We start from the raw sequence: 24,868 nt of genomic DNA on the forward strand, positions 1-24,868 counted from the left end.
TTGCGAGAGGGATGTCCGACTGCCCACAGGGATCGGGCCTAAACCGGCAGTCGGACATCACTTGAGGGGTCCCAGATTGGAGAGGGTACAGGCCAGGCTGAGGGACACCCCTGCCCCCCGTGCATGAATTTCATGCACCGGGCCACTAGTTAAGATATAAAAATGTGATAAAATACTCATTTTAGATTTTTCATTTTTTCAGAAACCATGAATAGAGGCTCTGAAATCCACATTTTTTGGGGTGCTCCAATTGGTCCATTGAAAATGATGGTATCACAGGAACCAACTTCTTTAATGTCCACTACTGACCCCTGGAAAAAAGTTCAGCTTTTATACAATCAACATTCTTTACATCTGAAGGATGAAAAATGCAAGAATAAAAATGTGGAAGATTATCAAATCCTAGAAGCTGCTGCCCCTCCAGATCTTCTTAATGGTCGTTTTTTAGGAAGCTCTCTGAGTAGATCTGTTTCTGTGAAAGATGACTGTATACACTGTGTTTCCCAAACACAGACTCAAAAATTCCAGAAGAGTCACCCCTTAGGGATGAGTGACATAACCAAATCTGATGTCCAAATATGTGGATGTAAGGACCAAGTTCAGCATTTAACTGGAGAGGAAGAATATCAGAAGCTTTTCAGTGAAAATAAGAAAATCACAGTTGAACAGCATAAACATCAATCAAATGTATGTAGTCAAAATGTCCAAAAACATTTATTTCAGTTAGACCATGAGTGTGCAGCTGCATGGGATTTGGTGTGTAATACTGAACAGATTAATACAGGGCCTGGAACTATTGGCATGAGGTGTATACCAACAGAGCATCATGGAACTCAAAACCAGAGTCTGGAAAAGAGCTCTTTGACCACACGAGATAAGACCAGGACTGCGGGAGCAGTTGGGAAGGTCTCAGACCTTACGGCATCTACTGAAACGGAATTCCTCAGTATAATGACCTCCAGCCAACTTGCTTTTTTAGCTCAAAGGACAAATAAAGGGAAGAGTTCTATAAATAAAGGGACAGTGAACACGGAGGTTGAAGCTGAAGCAAGTCCTGGGGAAATAAAAATAACTAAAGATAATTTGATTCAGCCTGATGATGATTTTGTAGAAAGATATGAAAGTAGACAAAACCAAGCATATTCCCTTGAACTTTTCAGTCCTGTTTTTCCTGAAACAAAAAGTAGCCACATTCACATAAAGTCTGATAAAGGTCTTAAAGAAAATGTGGAATCTCAAGAACTTTTCAGTTTTGAAGATAAACTGCCATCAAATGAGATACGTATTGAGTCATGTAGGTCCGGAATCCTGTGTTCTCAAGTAAATGCCTCCCACAAAAGTCCTACGAAATGGAATTGTACCTCTGAAGATAAATCTGGCCATCTCAAAGTCCTCCAAGTTTCTAAGAAAATTAAGTTGGTTTCTAATGCAGGAGGTCCTACTACAGCAAAAGACCAGAGGAGTGTGTCGGAATTCAAGGGTATTAAAAAAACATCATTAATAAGAAATTGTGATTCCAAAAGTCAGAAGTATAATTGTTTAGTCATGGTGCTATCTCCATGTCATGTGAAAGAAATAAGTATAAAATCTGGACCAAATTCGGGCTCTAAAGTGCCTTTAGCAACAGTTGTGGTAATTGACCAGTCTGAAATGAAGAAGAAGGTTTTTCTGTGGAGGACTGCTGCGTTTTGGGCCCTCACAGTGTTCCTTGGAGATGTAATTTTGCTCACAGGTGAGGCCATTGTGGAACTGTGGTAGTGAGTTTATAAAGCTGCAAGCCCTGCTGGAGGGCTCCCTCTTTCCCCCGCCTGTCTGGGCTCCATGTGACCGATCCCTTCACAGCTTCCGTGCTGGCCTCCTCACTGCTGCTTGGCATTCTCTGCATTGCCATTTCCGGCCTGTGTCCCAGCCTTCTCAGCTCTGCCCCTCCTTTCCACTCATCTCTCTGCCAAGCCTTCCCTGGTTGTTCCTCCTACTCATTCATTATGTTAGCATTTAGGTCACATCATCAGGCTTTTTCTCTGTTTTCTTATGGTTATGTCTTATTTCCAGTCCTTTTCTTAAACTCTATTAGCAGTTTTATGATGAAAAGACAGCATTTCTACTACTTTACTCAATCCCTAATAATGCTGTGCACATTATATTCTTATTGAGGGAACCGATATAGAATTTCGATTGCGTTTTAAATTATTGAAATTCTATTAATCACATTTGGAAATATGGAAAGGGAAACTCCTGCTTTTATACCAACCTCATATAACCACCAGTGGAGTTTTAGAATGTTACTGGGTGTCTTTCCTATGCTTCTTAAAATTTGTATGCATGCATATATAAAAGCTGGTATTTATTGGGAATTTACTGTGTATCAAACCCTGTTTTATACTTTACATGTATATCAACTCTTTACAACTCTATGAGGAAGGTCCTGATTATTATTCCCACTTTTCAGTTTGAGGAAACAAACCCAGAGAAGTGTGCCCAATGTCACATTTCTAGGAAGTGGCAAAGCCAGGACGATTTCACCTGGACTCCAGAATCCTCACCTGATTGTTGGGATCATAAAGAACTCAGTGTTTTTGTCCTGCTTTTTTGCCTGCCACAAGAAATTTAATATTTTGTTACATTTCCTTATTGATTTAAAATCAATGCACAGTTTATTAGAGCAGAGATATCAGTCGTTTTAATATATTTTTACATTTCCTTATTGATTTAAAACCAATACACAGTGTACTGGAGCAGAGATATCAGTCATTTTAAGAAAGAATCTTAGACCAGGAGGAAGTTGATTCTACAGAGAGAATGTGATAGAGAGGAGGGAGAGGGTCAGCCTTAAGAGCTTAAAAAAAAACTATCAGTAGTTTCTACTAAACAGTGTGCTGGGGGAATGAGAACCTTAGCTAATATACCCTGGTAGTTAAGATTGTTAGGTGCTGTCTCTAATAAAGAGACAACCATGGGCTTGTAACTAACAGACTTAGCATAGTCTTGCCCCACTGGTAATATCACCTTATTTGCTGGCAAATCAATTAATCTAACTCCTTTTGTTCTGATTCAGTGCTCACCGAGTAGCTAGCCCTTTATGGCCGTGATTTGGCTTCCCAGGTCTAAAACTTCCCCAAGGTGTCCGATGTAAACAGTAGCAGTGGCAGGCTGTGGGACATTGAAGAGGCAGAGTTAACAGTAGGGTGTTGTTACAAAGGTGGGAAGAGAGGTAGAAGTTCAGGATGACCTCACATTTTAGTTTAACTGGCTAGCAGCATAGTGCCAACAAATGAAATGGATAATCTGAGAAGAAAAGCAGGTTTGAGCCATACTGAGATTGGGGAGCCAATAGGATATCCATTTAGGGATGTCCATTAGGGAGTTGCGGATAAATGGGTAAAAGGGTTTGAAACTGAGGTCTGGAATTAAAGTCGGAAGTGATTACTTGGAATTTATGGTTCTTTGTTTTTCTTTCTTATTATCTCCAAGTTAATTTGTTGCTGTTAGTATATCTTTATACCTCTAACATTTTATACACTGAAATTATCCTGCCTGGGATCAGTCTGTCTCTCTCTGTTTCTAACTTACAGTTTTTGCTCTATTTAGAATTCTTTCTATCTGTTGGTATATTTAGTTTCACTAAATGATTCTTCTCTATCTTAGGTCGTACAGTGCTTTTTTTCCCCTTGAGAAAGCATTCCTTACCTCCAAAGTCTTTCACTCTTAACACCCAGAGATGATTACCGTGTTATTTAGGGAATACTAATCCAAGTCCCTCAAGAATGCCCTATGTTATATTCACGTGTTTGTAGCAGAGGGATGAATGCATACTGAATACTATTTACTCTCCTAGGCACTGATTCAAAACTACTATTTTGCTTCTTGGTCCTGAATGATTTCTTTTCATCAGAAATGTACATTGTAGCATGCATCTTATGTAAACAAAGCCAATAATGTTCTCTGTGGAGCAGTGAACTTCTCTATTGATACTGTTTGCATATATAGAAGCAATTTTTTATTTTATTTTACCTGCATACAGATATACCTACTGTCAGATTTTGGATTTGCTATTTTATCATTTGATGCCTTAGGCAGATCGTTTAACCTATTGAACTTTAATTGCCTGGTATGTGGAGGCAGACATAATATTTAGCTATGGTTGGTAAGTTAACGACAGTATGAAGGAACTTAGGTAATGATCAGAACTTTTTTCCTCCCCTTTCTAGATGTTACTGTTTATGAAGATCATTGGGTTGGTGAGACAGTACTACAATCAACATTTACCACTCAGTTATTAAATCTTGGGAGCTATTCATCTGTCCAGCCTGAAGAGTGTAAGGCACATTTTACATATAATATCTTAGTATTTAAAGTATATACACACATTAGAAAAAAGTAGAGTTAAAATGGTAATTATATAAAATGTTTTCTAAAAAAGTTTGCTGGAGAGTATTGCTTTAATTTGTTTAGTGAGAGTGAAAATAGAATTTATAAAAAGTTGTACAGCCCTAGCTGGTTTGGCTCAGTGGATGGAGCGCCAGCCTGTGGACTGTAGGGTCTTGGGTTCTATTCTGGTCTAGGTTGTAGGCTCCATCCCAGGCCCTGGTCAGGGGCGTGTGCAGGAGGCAACCAATCAATGTGTCTCTCTCATATCGATGTTTCTGTCTCTCCCCCTCTCTTCCACTCTCTCTAAAAATCAATGAGAAAATATCCTCAGGTGAGGATTGACAAAACAACAACAACAGCAACAAAAAACTTGTACATTGTAGATCATATGTATTTTAAAAATATTTGGGTTCATGTTCATTTTCTTAGAGATTCAGTATCATAGTGGTCCTTAACTTTTAAGGAGTCATAGACCTCTTTGAGAAGCTATGGGTCATTTTTCCAGAATAATGGACTTAAGTAGACAGACATAAAATTTTTCATATTATACTAAGTGGTTCCATGAATCTCCAAAGTTCTGTGGAATTTGTGAGCCTCTGATTGGGAATCTTTGAGGTAATGAAAAAAGCATGGATCATAGACAGTTGTGGCTTGAGTTGTTCTTCTATCTACCATTGCTAGGAAAAACTGCCTGCCTTCTCTGACATCTATTTTTGCTTCTTTAAAATAAGCTGTTGAAAGAAGAAACCAGCAGCTACATTTTTCTTAAAGAAATAAAAAAAAGAAAAAAGAAAAGAAAGTAAGGGAGACAGTATAAGCTGGTGGTTATAGTCTCTGGAGTCAGTAGACCAGAATTTGAGTCCTAGACCTAGAGCTTCCAAAGTCCGTATCTTTAGGCAAGTTACTTGACCGCATAGAAATAGTATCATAGAAAAATAGCTATCAGTGCATACAAGAGATTAACTAGAACAACATGAAGGTTAAGCATGGAATTCCAATCTCTGAATACTTAGAATTCTCCAGGAAAGGCAGAGTAAGCGAAAGCGAAGGGTAACTATTAGGACAACAATGGTGTTTGGAAAGAGCAGGATTTCCCTGTATCCAAGGGAACCTAGTTAGCAGAAAATCAGCACTGACATATTCTCATAAAATAACCAAAATCAAGTTTCTCATCTACCCAGTATGTTTGTATTAAGTGTTGATATTGAGGCACTGTGTGTGGGGTGCAGAGGTGAGCAACGGACACCTGGCCTGCCTTTGTGGAGTTCCTGTGTGGAAGACAGACATGTACATAAAGTATTTGCAGGTGATCATGAATGCTGTGAAGGAAAATAACTAAAGGTCATGATAAGAGACCTTGTGAAGGTTTTATGAGTGGAATCAGAATTACAAAGTTAATAATAGTTCAGGTTGAGCAATAATAGGAGGCTAGTGGAGATCATGAGAAATGAATGGATTTGACATCTAGCTGCAAATAGAGTTAACAGGATTTTCTAATGGTGTGGATTTGATGATGAGGGAACAGCAATCTACTATTAAGTTTCTGGCTTCAGTAACTAGCTTTTAAATATATATATATATATATATATATATATATATATATATATATATATATATATATATATTGATTTCAGAGAGGAAGGAAGAGGGAGAGAGCGATAGAAACATCAATGATGAGAGAGAATCATTGATCGGCTGCCTCCTGCAGACCCTTCACTGGGGATTGAGCCCGCAACCCGGGCATGTGCCCTTGATCGGAATAGAACCTGGGACCCTTCAGTCCGCAGGCCGACGCTCTATCCACCGAGCCAAACTGGCTAGGGCCAGTAACTAGCCTTTTTTAAAAAAAATCTTTATTGATTTTAGAGAGGAAGGGAGAGGGACAGAGAGATAGAAACATCAATGATGAGAGAAAAAAAATCATTGATTGGCTGCCTCTTGCACGTCCCACATTAGGGACTGAGCCCGCAACCCAGGCATGTGCCCTTGACTGGAATCAAACCTGGGACCCTTCAGTCCATAGGCTGATGCTCTATCCACTGAGCCAAACCAGCTAGGGCAACTAGTAGCTTTTATTAGGAAAGACCGAGAGGTGATAGGTTCATGGGGAAATTAAGGGTTCTGTTTCAGGCTTGTTAAGTTTTAGATATCTCTGAGGCATCCAAATGGAGATGTCATATAAGGATTGGAGACAGAGTCCAAAACTTAGAGGAAAGGTTTGAAATTAAGAGATACATTTTGGAATTATTTGCTGTGTTACTGGGATTGATGTGTGTGTGTGTGTTTTCTTAATGATTTTGAGGGTTTGTTTATTAAAACTGGGGACAGTGAAACAAAGGAAGGGCTTAGAAGAAGCCACAGGAGAGAGCCTGGGTGGTGCTCTGCTTTGGCTCCCTAGAAACGTTCTGGGAAAGGAGCCACGCTGGGCTGCAGGGGCTCACTGAGAAGACAGTCACAATGACAGAAGTGAGCCAAGGGAGGGCTGCTGTTAGCTCACTGAACAGTCTGAGGAAAGGCGGCCTTGGAGGCAGGTTCAGGGGGTGAGCCCAGGATGAGTTGCTGCCACCTGTTGCTCCCCTGATTGCAAGTCTCATGGGGACCTTTAAAGCACAGAAGAGAAAAATAAAGATGCATGCCTGAGAGGGAAGAAAGATGTGGGAGTGCTCCAGAGAGCCCACATCATTGGGATTTATATTATGATGTACAGATCTATTTTATCTTTGTCCCCATTTGGAGCACAGAGCTCCTAAAACCATTGGAACTTTTAAGTGATAAGAGTGATAAAGTTGTCTTGATATTCATAATGAACCCCTTTTGGAAAACACTTAAGGATGGGGGCTGGTTGCCAGGGGAATCAACAATGTGATGAAAGGGTTGGAAATTTCTGCACCCTTCCCCCAAGGAGAGAGGGGCTGGAGGTTGAATCAGTCACCAGTGGCCGGTGATTTACTCAATCGTGCCTAGGTAATGAAGCCTCCTAAAATCCCCAAAGGGCAGGGTTAGGAGACCTTCCTGGTAGTGGAACAGGTGGAGATTTAGGAGAGTGCATTCCTCGGAGAGGGCGGGGAAGGACTGTGCTCCTTCTCATATACCTTACCCATCTAACTGTTCTTATAGATCCTTTATAGTATCCTTTATAATAAACTGCTAAGTGTAACTAAAGGTTTCTCTGAGTTTTTGAGCTCCTATAGCAAATTAATTAAATCTGAGGAAGGGGTTGTGGAAACCTCTGATCTCTTGTAGATGAATCAGAAACACAGGTGACAGCCTGGACTTAAAATTGGCATCTGAGATGGGGGAGTGAGGAGAAGCCTGAACTGAGTCCTGAACTTGTGGGGTCTGATGCTATCTCAAGGTAGATAGTGTCAGAATTAATTGCTTGGTGGTATGGAAAAAAATACATCGGAATAGGTGTCAGAATCATAATAGCATAAAGATAATACTCATTGGGTTTATAATTTAAAAAACATTTACTTTTGAAATTATAGACTCACAAAGGATTGCAAAAATAGTACATAAAGTTTCATGAGCCCTTCACCCAGCTTCCCCAGTAGTGACATCTTACAAACTTTAGGACAGTATCAATACCTGGAAGGTGACATTGACTGTGCTATAACACTGTTACCTAGAAGACAGATCTACTCAGTTTTCATATGCACTCATGTGTGTGTGTGTGTGTGTGTGTGTGTGTGTGTGTGTAGTTTAATGAAATTTGATCCCATGTGTAAATTTAATAAAAATATAGAACTGTTCCTTCACCACAAAGGAACTTCTTTAATAGTCATCGCTGCCCCTGGTCCCATTCCCATCTGCCCTCTGACAACTACTGATTTGGTCTCCATCTCAACTTTGTTATTTTGAGAGTATTATATAAATGGAGTGTTATATTCATTTACAGGAATCATTTAGATTACATCTAAATGTAATCTTTTGAGATTGGCTTTTTTCAGAAAACATAATGCCCTGAGATCCACCCAAGTTGTTACATAGATCAATAATTATTTCTTTTCAGTGTTGAGTATGAAATCAATAAAAACATATTTTTTAAAAATATCAGTAACTTGTATAAAATAGAATTCTTACAAACATGCTGATCAAATGCTGAAAACGAGAATTTATTAACAACAACAAAAACGTCCTTTATCTGGAAATTTTAAAAACTATTAAATAAGTTCAGGGTGAAAGGTGACTACAAATTGGATATTATAGAAATTTTAAAAAAACTATATTTTTATTGATTTCAGAGGAAGGGAGAGGGAGGGAGAGATAGAAAAATCAGTGATGAGAGAGAATCATTGATTGGCTGTCTCCTGCACTCCCCCTACTGGGGATTGAGCCTGCAACCCGGACATGTGCCCTTGACTGGAATGGAACCTGAGACTCCTCAGTCCTCAGGCCAAAAGCTTTATCCACTGAGCCAAACCATCTAGGGCTTAAGAAGTAATAACAATGAAAACACTACATGTCAGACTCTAGGGAATGCATTTAAGGCCGATAGCAGAAAAAAAATTATTAGCTAAATGTTTTTTTTATTTTTTTTTATTTTGTTAATTTAATAAATCTTTATTGTTCAGATTATTACAATTGTTTCTCCTTTTTTCCCCCCATAGCTCCCCTTCACCCGGTTCCCACCCACCCTCTGCCCTTACCCCCCCCCCCCCACTGTCCTCATCCATAGGTGTACGATTTTTGTCCAGTCTCTTCCCTTACCCCCCACACAGACACCCCTTTCCCCCTGAGAATTATCAATCCATTCCCATTCTATGCCCCTGATTCTATTATATTCACCAGTTTATTCTGTTCATCAGATTTTTAATTCACTTGACTTTTAGATTCACTTGTTGATAGGTATGTATTTGTTGTTCATAATTTTTATCTTTACCTTTTTCTTCTTCTTCCTCTTCTTAAAGAATACCTTTCAGCATTTCATATAATACTGGTTTGGCGGTGATGAACTCCTTTAGCTTTTTCGTATCTGTGAAGCTCTTCATCTGCCCTTCAATTCTGAACGATAACTTTGCTGGATAGAGTAATCTTGGTTGTAGGTTCTTGCTATTCATCACTTTGAATATTTCTTGCCACTCTCGTCTGGCCTGCATAGTTTCTGTTGAGAAATCAGCTGACAATCGTATGGGTGCTCCCTTGTAGGTAACTAACTGTTTTTCTCTTGCTGCTTGTAAGATTCTCTCTTTGTCTTTTGCCCTTGGCATTTTAATTATGATGTGTCTTGGTGTGGTCCTCTTTGGATTCCTTTTGTTTGGGGTTCTGTGCGCTTCCTGGACTTGTAAGTCTATTTCTTTCACCAGGTGGGGGAAGTTTTCTGTCATTATTTCTTCAAATAGGTTTTCAGTATCTTGCTCTCTCTCTTCTTCTAGCACCCCATAATTCTGATGCTTGAAGTTGTCCCAGAGGCTTCTTACACTATCTTCAACTTTCTGGATTCTCTTCTCTTCTTGCTTCTCCGGAGGCATGTCCTTTGCCTCTTTGTATTCCAAATCTTTGACTTGATTCTTGCATTCCTCTAGTCTGCTGTTGGGTCTCTGTATAATATTTTTTATTTCAGTCAGTGTATGTTTAATTTCCAGTTGGTCCTTTTTCATATCCTCGATGGTCTCGTTAAATTTATCGGCCTTTTCTAGGAAATTCTTGAAAAACCTTATGACCGTGGTTTTGAACTCTATATCCAGTCGTTTTTTCTCCTCCATTTCTTTCGTTTGTGATCTGTTTCTTTGTCTCCTCATTTTCACTGCTTCCCTGAGTTGGTAGGGTGGCTTTGTGTGCTAGGTGTCCTATATGGTTCAATGGGTCAGCCTCCCAGTTACCTGAGGTGGGCACTCTTGGTGCACCCCTTTGTGGACTGTGTGTACAGCTTTGTTGTAGTTTGTCTTGATTGTTGTTTGTGTCACTGGGGGGAATTGACCTCCAGACCAATTGGCTGTGAGGACCCGCTGTGTCTATAACGGAAGAATTGCTGTGCTGGAGACACATTTATGGGGCAGGACTTGTTCCAGTGGGGCTTCGGTGCTCATTGAGTCTGCCTCTTGAATGTGTCCCTTATGAGAGTGGTTGAAATCTGGTGTCATCTCACACTGACCACTATATACACTAGTGTCTGGATCTCCAATGGGGTGCAGGTCAGTTACTGTCTGAGGCCACCCAGCAGGAGCTACAGCAAGAACTACAGTTTTCTTCTCTTTGCTTGGGATTTGGAGGTTTTGGAGTTGTCTGACTGGAGCTGCAGTTTATTTGGTTAAGCTGCCACAGGGCAGGCCATTTATATGCAAAAGCCGCTGCCCGGAGCTTGGGTGTGTTTGTAGATTGTGCAGGGCGGGGTCTCAGGGCATCACTAGGCTGGGGCATGGCAAACAGCAATGGCTGCAAGTCAGCCGTCTCTGCCTTTCCGCGTTTCCAAGTCCCCGTGTCCTGCGCCGCAATAAACACTGATTGCTGGGTGCACCTCTGCAAGAGTCATCCTCACTTTCCGACCTGATGGCCGACAGTCCAGCTTTTCCCCATAGGCATCTGGGTCCCCTGCGTCTCCCCAGAAACTGGATTTCAGAGTGATCGGGAGCTTGTCTCCCTGCGGGTTGTAAAAAAGCAGCGCTCCCAGTCGCCCACCACCAGCCCGATTCGCGTGCCTCCGTACCTCAGCTTTTCAGCGTTTGTGCTCCTTTCTCTTTCCTTCTAGTTGTAGAACTTCCACTCAGCCAGCTTTCCCGTGGTTCTGGGTGATAGACGTTTTGTCTTGTAGTTGTAGTTTTGAAATTGTTGTGCGAGGCGGCAGTTTAGCTGTTTACCTATGCCGCCGTCTTGGTTTCTCTCTCTAAATGTTTTTATCAATAAAAAAAAGAATAAAAATAAAGGAATTAAATTTCAAGCTCAACAAACCAGCAAAAGAACAACAAAGTAAGCTGAATAAATCACAAGGAATGAAATAATAAAGATAAAAGCAGAAATTAATAAGAATGAAATAAATGGTGCTAGGAAAATTGCACAGGTACATGCAAAAAAATGAAAGTAGGCCACCAACTTACACCATACACAAGAATAAACTCAAAATGGGTAAAAGACTTAAATGTAAGTCATGAAACCATAAAAATCCTAGAAGAAAACAATCATACCTAATAAAATGGTAATATGCAAATTACCATCACTCCGCTACGCCCACGATTGGGCCGGCTGGAGGCGTGGGGGGCAGGACTCAGGGTGGCCTATTTGCTGGCGGTAGGAGTCGGGGGTGGGGACTCGCGAGTTCCCGACCTCCGCTCCTCCCGCCGGCTTAAATGGCCGGCGCTGCTTAGGCCGGCGCTGCGGAAGACGCTGGTGGCGGAACTCGGGGTGGCCGATTGCGTGGCTGCTGGCACCAGTTATCCGCCAGCAGCAGTTTTCCTCTGGCCACCCGCCCGATCGGAGCGCCTCCCGATCGGAGTTCCTCTCGGGGTGGCCGATCGTGCTGGCGGGAGGCGCTCTGATCGACGGGTGGCCAGAGGAAAACTGCTGCTGGCGGATAACTGGTGCTGGCAGCCAGGTGAAGGAAAAGTCTATTGCACGAAACTTCATGCAACGGGCTCCTAGTAGGCAATAAAATCTCAGATATCTTGTGTAGCAGTATTTTTACCAATATATGTCCTTGGGCAAGGGAAGCCAAGGCAGAAGTAAACAAATGGGACTACATCATACTAAAAAGCTTCTGTACAGCAAAAGAAACCATTAACACCCCTGTCGGTGTGGCTCTGTGGTTGAGTGTCACCCTATGAACTAGGAGGTTATGGTTTGATTCCTGGTCAGGGCATATGCCTGGGTTGCAGGCTCGATTTCCAATACAGGGCATGTGGAAGGCAGTGGATCAAAGATGCTCTCTTATCTTTGATGTTTCTGTCTGTCTCTCCTCCCTTCCTCTCTGAAATCACTAAAAAATATATTTAAAAACACACACAAAAGAAACCATTAACAAAATGAAAAGGGAACACACTGTATGGGAGAATATATTTCCGAAATATGTAGAGAACTTATAAAACTTAAAACCAGGAAGATAAACAACCCAATTTAAAAATTGACAGAGGACCTGAATAGACAGTTCTCCAAAGCGGACATAAAATGGCCAATAGACATGAAACAATGCTCAATGTCACTAATCATCAGAGATGAAAATTAAAACTACAATGAGATGTCACCTCATACCTGCCAGATGTAGAAACAGCCCTACTGCCTATCAGTAGAGGAGTAGATAAACAAGCTGTGCTACATTTACACAATGGAATACTACACAGCTGTTAAAAAAGAGAGAGCTCACCCTTTGAGACGGCATGAAGAGACCTGGAGAGTATTAAGCAAAATAAGCAAATCAGAAAAAGGCAAATACCATATATTCTCACTCTATATGTGGAATATAATGAACAAAATAAACTGACAAACAAAACAGAACCAGAGGCATGGATACATGGAACAGTCTGATAGAGATCAGAGGGGAGAGGGAGGAGGAGGTGGATAAAAGAAGGTGAAGAAAGTAGCCAAAGAGAATATATTTATAGCCCATGGACACACACAACAGAGTTGTGAAGGCCGGGGAGGGGTGGCAATGGCTGGATGGAGGTGGGCAAAGGTGGGGGAAGTGAGGGACATCTGTAAAAATGTCAACAGTTGGGTGGTTGGGTGTCATCTTGTGCACCAGAAAGTTGCCCATTAGATTCCGGTCACGGTACATGCCTGGGTTGTAGCCTTGATTCCCCACTAGAGGGTGTGCTGGAGGCAGCCAATTGATATTTTGCTCCCACATCAATGTTTTCTCTCTTTTTCCCTTCCTCTCTCTCTAAAAATCAATTAAAAATCTTTTTTGAAAAAGAATGAGGATTGCCCTAGCTCTGTGGTCGGCAAACTGCGGCTCGCGAGTGTGGCTCAAGGCCTAGGCGAGTCTATTTTGAAGAAGTGGTGTTAGAAGAAGTTTAAGTTTAAAAAATTTGGCTCTCAAAAGAAATTTCAATTGTTGTACTGTTGATATTTGGCTCTGTTGACTAATGAGTTTGCCGACCACTGCCCTAGCTAGATTGGCTCAGTGGATAGTGTGTCAGCCTGTGGACTGAAGGGTCCCAGGTTCAATTCTAGTCAAAGGCACATGCCCGGGTTGTGGGCTTAATCCCCAGTAGGGGGCATGCAGTAGGCAGCAAATCAATGATTCTTTCTCATCATTGATGTTTCTATCTCTCCCTCACTCTTCCTCCCTGAAATTAATAAAAATATATATTAAAAAAAGAATGATAATTAAAAAACAATAAATGTAATCCAAATGCTTTTTCAAAAATAACAAAATAGATGAACCAGCTTGTTAATTTGATCAATTAAATAAAGGCAGAAAGGCCTGGCCAGTATTGTTCAGTGGTTGAGCGTTGACCCATGAACCAAGAGGTCACTGGTTTGATTCCTGTGGGGTTGCGGGCTCCATTCCCAGTAGGGGGTGTGAAGGAGGCAGCCAATCAATGATTCTCTCTTATCACTGATGTTTCGATCTCACTCTCCCTCTTTCTTCCTCTCTGAAATTAATAAAAAGTAAATTCAAAAAGGAGGAAATAGAAATAGGGTAGCATTGAAGAAGAGGCAGTGACACTTCTGTAAGCATATCTTTAAAAAAATATTTTTATTGATTTCAGACAGGAAGGGAGAGGGAGAGAGAGATAGAAGCTTCAGTGATGAGTGAAAATCATCGGCCGCCTCCTACATGCTCCCTACTGGGGATCCAGCCTGAAACTCAGGCAAGTGCCCTGGCTGGGAATTGAACCATGACCTCCTGGATCATAGGTTGATGCTCAGTCACTGAGCCACACCAGCTGGGCTGAACATAACTTGTTGTATAGCTCTGGCTAATGTTTCACATACCCGCAAGTACTGTAAACAAAGAATTGAAACCATTGGGGATGTGGTGGAGGACCCAAAGTGGAATAAAGCACTAGCAAATGAACATAAACAGTATTACAAATGAAGAAAATAACGGCACAGAAGGGTGGTGGTGGGGAGAACAAACGTAAGTAATTGTGGAACAAAGTATACTGACTGGATTCTGAAGCCTAAAGACAAAAAGAACTTCACAGATGCTGTAATGTAATTAGTACCAATGTTTCTCCAAGGGGAGTGAGTTGACAACAAGTCTGTGTATGTACTACTAGAATTGAACAAGTAGGCCCTGGCCAGTTAGCCACGTTGGTTAGAGCATTGTCCTGATATGCCAAGGTTGCAGCTTCCATACTCGGTTAGGGCACATACAACAATCAACCAATGAATGCAAAAATAAGTGGAACAACAAACCTCTCTCTCTCTCTCTCTCTCTCTCTCTCTCTCTCTCTCTCATCAATAATAAAACAAAAAGAACAAGTAAGTGAATACATTGTAGATAATGAGAATTGGGTTTCTCACTGTTATACAAAAATTATAAATAAAGGGGGAAGGTTTATAAATTCATGGTTTTCAATATATAGATAGGTAAATAAATAAATTAAAAATATATAGAACTAATAGAGGCCCGTTGCACGAAGATTCGTGCAAGAATAGGCCCACCTTCCCCTGGCTGCAGGCACCAGTTTTCCTCCGGCACCCGGGACCCAGGCATTCACTCTGGCTGCTGCCTTCCGCCTTTACTCCGGTCAGAGCCTTCAGTGTTTGCTCCAGCCAGAGCCCTCATAGTAGGTGTCCTGCCCCACCCACTGCTTTATGCCTACGTATGCAAATCAACCTGCCAACTTTGATGGGTTAATTTGCATACTCACTCCTGATTGGCTGGTGGGCATTGTGGAGGTATGGTCAGTTTGCATATTTCTCAGTATAGATAGGTGTGTGTGTGCATGGGTGGGCTAACACACATGTGGATGTTTCCTAGTCCTGTCTGCTGAGAGGATGCACTGCAGTAACCACAAGCATGCTCAGTGCCCAGACCCTGGTCTGTAAACTTTCTCTGATAAAAGCGACCAGCTCTGCTAGAAGTGGCTACTGCAGGATGTGGGCAGGAAATGCAAAGTGAGCCTATAAACGTCTGGTGTCCTAAAAGATTGTTGAGCGAGCCAACATGAAGCAGCACCTGCGGCCACAACTGGAACAGTATAAGCAATCCTATCTAATAAAGACAGAATATGCAAATTGACTGTCACTCTGCAACAAAGATGGTGGCGGCCGGCCACTCTGGGCCTCTGGGCAGTGCGTGTGCAGGCACGGAGTGGCTGGGGTGGGGCAGGACGCCTGCTATGAGGGAGGGGAAGGGGGTGGAGGGAGCTATAGGAGGGTGGTAGGGCCGGAGCAAAGGCAGAAGGCAACTCTGGCCGGAGCGAAGGTAGAATGCGGCAGCCAGAGCAAATGCTCAGGTCCTGGGTGCCGGAGGGAAGCCAGTGCTGGCAGCCAGGGGAAGGAAGGCCTATTCTTGCACGAATCTTTGTGCATCGGGCCTCTAGTAAATAAATAATGATAGAACTGAAATGTAACCCATAAAATAAGATATTTTGGGTCCATGCTGATATAAATAAATCTTCAACTGACTGACTGGCTGACTAAATAAGTAAATAAGGTTCCATTCCTCACATTGGAGTTTCAATAAATGAATGTGAGGGGAAAGAGAAAAATAAAGAATTATTAGGCAAACACCACAGTAATAAATATTGCAGACAGGATCCACTGATAGATCCTGAAATTAGTAATTGGAAGTTTCAGGAGAAATAGCACTGCATAGTCTCAAAGTATCTCCCCACCTTATAAGGAGAAAAATAATTTTATAGTGAAGAAACTTGGCAGACACCAACTTGAGTGAGGAAGTCAGTCAATTTTTAATTTGGGGATTTCCTTAAAAGATTTAAGTTTAATGTTTTATTATGAACTAGAGGCCCGGTGCACGGATTCCTGCACGGGTGTGGTCTGGCCGGCCTACCTTGATGGGGGCCAATCAGGCTGGGCCGGGCCGGCAGTGGGAGGTGGGAAGCAGATGTGAGAGGTTGTGGCGGGGCGGGGGGGGGGGGCGCTTATTGGGCCCCAATCAGGCCGGTTGGCTGCCACAGTGTGCGTCATAGCAACTGGTCATTCTGGTCATTCTATTGTTCCGGTCTCTTGGCTTTTATATATATAGATATTTGAAGTTATTACGTCTTAGCCTATTTCAAAGGAGCTAAATGGCTCTTAAGTAAAATTAATGATCTTTTATAGATGTTAGTACAACAGAAAGGTAAGGAATGTTTTGAAATAATGAAAATAATGTGGTATGCAAATATTTTGCAAGGGATTTTGCAGATAGATGCTGTAGTTCAGGGCTCCTCAAACTTTTTAAACAGGGGGCCAGTTCACTGTCCCTCAGACCGTTGGAGGGCCGGACTATAGTTTAAAAAAAACTATGAACAAATTCCTATGCACACTGCACATACCTTATTTTGAAGTAAAAAAACAAAACGGCAAAAACACCCGCATGTGGCCCGCGGGCCATAGTTTGAGGACGCCTGCTGTAGATAGTTCTGGTTTTAAGGCTAATCTAGTTAAATAATTTCACAACAATCTTAGGACCTAATTCTGGTGGAGAATATCCAGTGGAACCTCTGGGGAGTTTAAGGTTTTGTAGGCAATGTGAACCTTTGTAGAACCTTGTACTAATTGCAATTACATAACCTTGAGAGGTTACTGCAAAGTCTTGGTTTTATGTTTACATAGGAATTTATATTGCTTTTTTCCCACAGGTTAGTAGCCAAATAAAGCATATTCCAAGGTCTTTTTGTTTAATTTAAGGAAATGATTATCAATTGTTACTTTGAGAATATTGCAATGGTTTTCATTCTGAAAGAATAGAAAAAGCAAGTAATAACAAATCTTGAGAGCATTCTTCTGAACAATATATTTTTGGAAAACACTTCTGTTCTTTTCTCATTATAGTGAGGTGTTACATATTTTATAAACCTAGCCCTGCTAATGTGAGAGGATATCAATTTACTTAAAGATTAAATATGATTAAATATATAAATCAAAGTTCACACAATGATTCATGAACTACACTATTTTATTTGGAACCTAAATAATTGATGTTTCTGTATAAATTTTTATGAAACAGGGATAAGGGATCTTTCTTTTCTCCCCAAAGCTCCATATTGTAACAAAGAATAAAGCCCAGAGAAATAATGTACAAGTTAACAGAACTCATTATTGACAGAGTCAGAATTTGAACCCAGTTCTTGTCATGTGCTAGAAATATTATGAAGGGGCAATCAGGGAGATCTGGTTCGTGAAGGAGACATTTGGAGTGGGGTTTTACTGTAACATATGGGATCTCCTTATCTCCACTCTTCCTCTCTTTCCCATATTCATCTTTCATACTGTCTACTTTTCTCTTATGTTCATTATCTTTATTAATGATATCACCGTTGTTTTGTGAAATTCATTTAGGAATAGAGTGATCTTAATCAGAATAGATTTCATGTATCAAATTTTTAATATGTTAAAACATTTTTATCCATCCATTCAACTGTGCTAGAAATCTTGATATCATCTTGAATCTTTTTTTTTACCCTTCACCTCTAAGTGTTTTTTTGATTCTACCCCTGAACTATTTTGCAAATCTATCACCCTCTTTCCCTTCACATAGCCTTGCCTGGTTTCCACTGCTCTTTGTATCCCAATGGACAGTTACTAGCCTCCTAAAGGTTCCTCCTACTCTCTCCTGTGAAAATTGATTCCTCTACATTAAAGGGTACACAAAGTTGGAGGGAAGGCATTACATCTTTATTTTCACTAATTGCTAACTAAAATTAGTATTTCCTTCTATTATGAATAAGGCAACAATCCCCAGTAATATTAGCAGTACTTGTGACTTGGTCACCAATGGAAAGCATATAGGTTTCATATCACATTACAGTTGTTGAAGATAACTTGAATATCATCTATGCCTATGATACTTTGGCATACTTTGAAATTATAGTAGTGTTACATATATTTGCTATATCTTTTTATTTGAAGTATTAATAAGGCACATAAATTATATCACAGTTTTTAAATATTTTAATTACTGTATGTCCATATAATTGGTTTTGTAATCCTCTCTCATTTTATGCATTTAAAATATTATCTACACTAATAAAAGAGAAAGATGCAAATTGACTGTACCTTTGCGACGCCCACCAGCCAATCAAGAGTGAGTATGCAAATTAACCTTTTGCACTCGGATGTCGAGTGTGACTCGACACGGTTAGCATTAGAATAAAGGAATCGAGAAAAAAGCAAGCGAGTGCAAAGGGTTAACCCAACAAAGATAGTGGGTTAATTTGCATATGCAGGCGTCCCGCACCACCCCAGCCACTCCGGGCCTCTGGGCAGCGTGGGAAGGTGGAAAGGTGGCTCCAGCTGGAGCGAAGTGGTGCTGGCAGCCAGGGGAAGGAAGGCCCATTCTTGCACGAATCTTTGTGCACTGGGCCTCTAGTTCTGTAATAAAATTCTAAAATTAGATAATAATTGCAGTTGGTCTTTGTGAAAGACTAAAAAAACACTGACTTGTACATTTTGAAATGGTGCATTTTATGTTTGTGAAATTATCTATATATATAAAAGCCTAAGCGACCATTATGACTGAATGACCGGAACTACTGGTCAGCCAGTCGCTATGAGAGGGAAGAGGTGGGGAGGCAGGGAACCATGCAGTGGTGGGGCACCGACACGGCATCGGCATCTGGCATCTGTTCCTTCTGCACCCGGCCCGGTGACTGTTGGCTCCTCTCCCAACCCTGCCAGGGCCTTCGGGCCCTGGGCTAGGATGGGGAACCGGGGGTGGGTGATGGCAGACACAGCCCCTTTCCCAGGGGGGCCGAGGGCCGGCTCCCTCCTTGGGGGTCGGCAGCCAACCTCCTGCGCCCCATCCCTCCCCCTGGCTGGCCAACTTCCCACAGTCTCCCCCCAATCCTTCCTCCCGGCCAGCAGACCCCCATCAGCCTGGCCCCGATTGGCCCTGATTGCCGGCCAGGCCTAGGGACCTCACCCGTGCATGAATTCATTCACTGGGCCTCTAGTAGCTAAATAAAGCTGTCATAAAAATATTATTTTGATAATGGGTCCATAGCCTTTATCAGACTATGTATCTGTAGTACCTAAGGCTTGCAACCCCCTTCTCTTTGCCTGGAAATGTACCCCCAGCTCCCAGTTGCTACCTAGAAACTAGATACTTTTCCAAAACCGAGAACAAACATTCTTTCAATAAAGCCTCTTCCAACTTCCTGGGCAGTTCTTTTTGTGTGTTCTTAGAAATGCTTGTGTAGGTCTCTCATACTTTAACCCCACTGTTTATTAACTAGATTGATAGGCCCCTCAATGTTCGGATCATGGCATGATATGTCTTTGTGACCCTAGCCCCTGGTATGAGGCCCGTCACATAGTAGATGGTCTACTGAGTGAGTGAATAATGAGGCTTTAGTGTGGCATAAGAAATACATTAGGATGCGAATGTTACTGAGGGAAGGAAAGAAGAATCATTTTTTTCCCTACTAAAATCAGTTTATAGTCTCTGCTTTCTGAAAAGTACTTAAGTGTTTTTTTCTAAGATCTTATTTTGATCAGCAATCAATCATATATTCAAACATATCTCCCTTTCTTTCAGGGAAATTAAAATTTAATCAGCAAAACTCATCAGTTTGTACATTTAAAATGTGTACATTTGCTTGGCTGGCATGGCTCAGTGGTTCAGTATTGACCTATGAACCACGAGGTAATGGTTTGATTTCCAGTCAGAGCACATGTCCGTGTTGCTGGCTTGATACCCAGTGTGGGATGTGCAGGAGGTAGCTAATCAGTGATTCTCTCTCATCATTGATGTTTCTATCTCTCTGTCCCCTTCCCTTCCTCTCTGAAATAAAAAAAATTATATTTAAAAATGTGCACATTTTATTGCATATAAAGTTTATCTCAGTAGTCCTGGCCAGGTAGCTCAGTTTGTTAGAGCATCATCCCAATGTGGGTTTGATCTCAGTTTGTTAGAGCATCATCCCAATGTGGGTTTGGTCAGGGCATGAAAAAAAAAAAAGGATTATAAGTATATCTCAATAAAAAACTAGAAAAAAAATTGAGATAGGAAAGAGAAAAACATCTAAATGGCATAATGACTGATTAATTAAATAACCGATATAACAATGAAGAGAAATACTATAGTGTAGCACAAGCATGTCAAACTTTCAGCCCATGGGCTGCATGTGGCTCACAATGAATATTTTTGTGGCCCAGCCAATATAACGGTATGTAAGAAACGTTTTAATAAAAATTTCGTAACTTAATTTTTACAATATGACAAATTGACATAACTACTGGTTTGGTGCACGAATTTGTCCACATAGAAAGGAAATTAATTAGAAGAAATATTTTAATATCACTATTTACCCTTTCTCTATAATAGAAGTATCAACCAAATTCACAATTGATAATGACAGGTTGAAACACATATGTGATTCGCGCCAGTGTTTATATGTATCGCACATGCGCAAGTCAACTTAGCCTTTTATAGATATAGAATAAACTTGCTTAATTAGACCTGCTTTCTGATTTAGCTAAACTTTTTCCAGCCCAATGAAGCACCCCAACTTCTCTTTCAGGTAACTGTCAGCAACACAGCAGTAAATACCAACACAAAGCAGATTATTATTGTAGATCATGCAGGGAGAACAAAGGGTAAAATATTTAACTGCAGCAGTGTTTGACTATATTCTACCCAGTGAGAAAACCTGAAGTCATTTTCAAGGTCCACCATTTCTTACTTCTTTTCAGTCTGGTCAAGTTTCTAAACTTTCTAAATCTCTGTTGTCTTGCTAATGAAAAGAAAATAGGATTCCACTGAGTCTCCTATCTACCTACTCCAGGACTTCCTTGAGGATCAAATGAGATGAGGCATGGGAAAATGCTTCACAGACATTTGGTTAAAGTGTGAAATGTTTGCACCCGGCTATAAAGCAAGCCGTGTTCCTGGGCTGAAGGAACTCCAAGGAGGCTAGTCGCTAGGGAGGGGAAGCCGGGTGTTGCTATGTGACGTCATTACCCAGCGCCCACAGTGAAAGTTTCCGGGCTGGGCTGGGCTGTGGGCTGCATTTTGCGCCATGGGGTCTCGGCAGCGTTGGCTGCGATTTGGTGGGGCATTGCTGAGGGGTGGTGGTGGGGCCTGTGTCCCACTTGGGGGAAGCCGAGTGTTGCTTTGTGGGTGCCAGGTCTGTGGTGCTGTTTCTTTGTAAATGGCCAGTGTGTATCACGGCAACTCCTGCATTGAGTGTCTGCCCCCTGGTGGTCAGTGCGCATCATAGCAACTGGTTGGGCGGTCAGAGACTTAGCATATTAGTCTTTTATATATGTAGATTATTAATAATGAACTACAACATTCGCTAATGACTGATTTCGCTAATGACTGATTAATCGTGTTGCATTTATTTCCCTTATGTGCAGGCTCACCATTTCTCTCCACTAATACTAGCAGCGAATATTTTAGCAGCTGATTGCCACGTCATTAGTCTTATACTGACTTGTTTGGTGTGCGCAACAGGAAATATTTTGCTTTTGGAGAACAAGAAAAATAGTTTTATTTGCGTTACGTTTATTAATTTGTGCAGTTATTCAGTGTCTTGTAAGTTAGTGTTCAAGAAAAAATATTAATTTTTATTAAAATGTTCTATTATTTTATGCTAACGATTACTCATTTATTTCAGTCCTTTGTATTCAGCATATCTCTATCGAAATAAACCTACGTTTCTATGAAAATTGAAGCTTTTGTTTTTTTGTGGCCCACATAAACTTAAACCTTGTTTATTTGGCCCATGTTAGCCTTTGAGTTTGACATGCTTGGTGTAGCACATACTCAAATGCCACATGAGAGTTAGAGATAAAAGGAGAAATCCCTGGGAGCCTAAGTGGTTATTATTCTGTGTAGTATTTGGGAAGGCAGAGAGGAGGATGACAGCGTTGCAGCCAGTGAAATGGTGAGGACAGAGGCTGAGAAGTGGGCAAGAACAAGGCATGTTCAGGGAAAGTCAGTCAGGTGACTTTTAGAGTATTTCAGATGTGACATGCTAAGTCCTGAGGAAGAATGGCACTGGATAGCTGGGAAAGCCATGATCAAATCAGGGATTAGAGAACCAATTGGAGGAGTCAGAAATAACTGGAATGTTGGTCTCGATTATTTGGTGAAAAAATAGAGAAGTGAGGGAACAGGGCAAGTTTTTTTTGAGATAGTACATAATTAGATTTCTATCGATTAAAAATATCAAGTTTATTTTTGCATCTAAATTGATCCAGAATAACCTGTTTTGTAGAAATGAAATCATGTTTTACATTTAATCACACTTTACAACGTAAAATGCAGTATAAGAAAATACTGTGTTGTCATGAAAATATAATGTTGCCTTCTTTTGTATGTATGTTTTGTTTTCTTTCAGATTCCAGTATAGTTAGTGATGTTGTACTTCAAGACTTACTGGCATATGTATCTTCAAAGCATTCCTATCTCCGAGACCTCCGTCCGCGGCCACCCCAGGAAGTGAGCAGTGTGGAGTTTGTGGCTCTGGAGCAGCTCCAGCCCGGCCTGCTAGTCCATGCGCTGCTCAGAGTGGTGGATGTCACTGTACTGACAGGTGATCATTTGGGGCAACTCCTTCATTGTAGATTCTAAAATAAGATACAAGACCTTCTTAGTATACAATTTGGTTATCATTATATATTTATCATTAGACATTGTAAATAAAACAGTCCTTTTTTTCCCCAGAGGCGGTATATAGTTATAGAGGACAGAAGCAAAGGAAAGTTCTGTTAACAGTGGAACAGGCCCAAGGTCAACATTATGTGCTTGTATTATGGGGTCGTGGAGCAGCCTGGTACCCTCAACTTCAAAGGAAAAAAGGTAAATACAACAAAAAGATTTTAATCTACTTATAGTTATGTAAATGGTTAATGCTTATGAGCCTAAGTGAGAATCGTAAGAGGTTAGATTACATTTGAAATATGAGATTATGATTAAATATTCTTCTGTTATAATTTTATACATAATGTAAGCAAATCAGTAATCCAAAAAGTCCTCTATAATTAACAGTAGTAAAAGAAAAGCTTCCACTTATTCCTAAATATACTACTTTACCATTTAAGTGGAGGTCTGATCTCCTTCAGACAATGTTCCTTAAAATTTTAATTCTGGAGAAGCTTCTACAACTTTTATTCAGCCAAAGTCCTCTGCTAAATAAACCTCTCTCTGGTATAGTTTGATGTTCAACCACTTTGCCATGCTGGCCAGGCTATTGCAGTTATTTTAAACTAGGGGCCCAGTGCATGAATTTGTGCATCTTGAAAGGAACTGTGGGCTTCGAGGCTGCGGTAGGCATAGGGATGGGTCTTGGCTCATCATCCATGCCCCCACCTGGCCCCTCCTGGCGCGGCCCCCGGTCTCCTGTCTGCGATTGGGGCCGGTGCAGTCAGCAGGTACAAGTGGTGGCTGCTGCTCCGATCACTCCTCAGGAGCAGCGGGAGGTGGAGAAGCCCTCAGGGACGATCAGGGCCCACAGCTGCTGCTCACACTTGCTGATGGCGCTAAGAGATTGGGACCAGCGCCGGGCACTGGCAGCAGGTGCGAGCGGGGCTGGCGCTGGCAGTGGGTGCAAGCGGTGGCTCTGGCACCGTCAGCGGGTGTGAGCGGGGCCATCACCAGCAGCAGGTGTGAGCAGTGGCTGCCAGCTTCGATCTCCCCTTGGGAGCAGGGGGAGGTGGAGAAGCCCTGAGGGGAGATCGGGGCCAGCAGCTGCTGCTCGCACCCGCTGATGGCGCCAAGCGATTGGGGCTGGTGTTGGGCGCCAGCAGTGGGTGTGAGTGGTGGCTCCGGCGCCAGCTGCAGGTGTGAGCGGGGCCGGTGCTGGCAGCAGGTGTGAGTGCCAGGCAGGACCGCAGCACATGGGAGCAAAGAATTTTCAGTAACCACCAGAGGCTCGCCCCGATGACAGCAATGGGCACCCTGCCCCCACTCACCTGCTCCACCATCCCGCCATGCCCGACACCCGCCATGTTCCGCGCATGCCCCCTGGTGGTCAGCACACATCATAGTTTTTGGTTGTTTGGTTGTTCCAGTTGTTCTGCCATTTGATCTATTTGCATATTAGCCTTTTATTATATAGGATGTGTAGATTACTAGCCATCCATAGAATGTTTATGTTTAAAATATGACCCATGATTACATTTTTCTTTACAGTACAAATTAATAATCTATCATGTATTGAATAAGTGGAATTGATGTTTTAATAAAATAGTACATTTTTCTTTTGGATATTATGTCATCCTTTAGTTGTAACAGTCAGAGATAATATAATTAGTGGCTCATGAGTTATTTTACCCTGATAAACTAATTCAGAGATTAAGTGTGTGATCATTCTATTTACCTGAATATCTCTTCCCAAACTTTTACCTACAAAATAGTTACCTAAAGATAGAATCTGTCACACTGTCTCCCTTAATCATTAATAGCCTATGACTAAGATTTGAGATAAGTTTGACTTTTGGC

The 24,868-nt window shown here is 41.5% G+C and overlaps 1 protein-coding gene across 16 annotated transcripts in view; it reads left to right on the forward strand.

Annotated features, from left to right (window-relative positions):
* SHLD2 (shieldin complex subunit 2) overlaps window positions 1-24,868 on the forward strand; it is a 134,057-nt gene that overhangs the window by 65,086 nt on the left and 44,103 nt on the right. For all 16 annotated transcript variants that reach the window (XM_079793097.1, XM_079793104.1, XM_079793102.1 and 13 more), the window contains 4 exons: window positions 203-1,732; window positions 4,209-4,316; window positions 22,767-22,961; window positions 23,093-23,227. In XM_079793097.1, the coding sequence (XP_079649223.1) occupies window positions 208-1,732; window positions 4,209-4,316; window positions 22,767-22,961; window positions 23,093-23,227 (1,963 nt within the window). In that variant the 5' untranslated portion in view covers window positions 203-207. The remainder of the gene's footprint in view (window positions 1-202; window positions 1,733-4,208; window positions 4,317-22,766; window positions 22,962-23,092; window positions 23,228-24,868) is intronic.

The sequence above is a fragment of the Cnephaeus nilssonii genome, assembly GCF_951640355.1.
Source record: "Cnephaeus nilssonii genome assembly, chromosome: 16".
NCBI classification, from domain to species: domain Eukaryota; kingdom Metazoa; phylum Chordata; class Mammalia; order Chiroptera; family Vespertilionidae; genus Cnephaeus; species Cnephaeus nilssonii.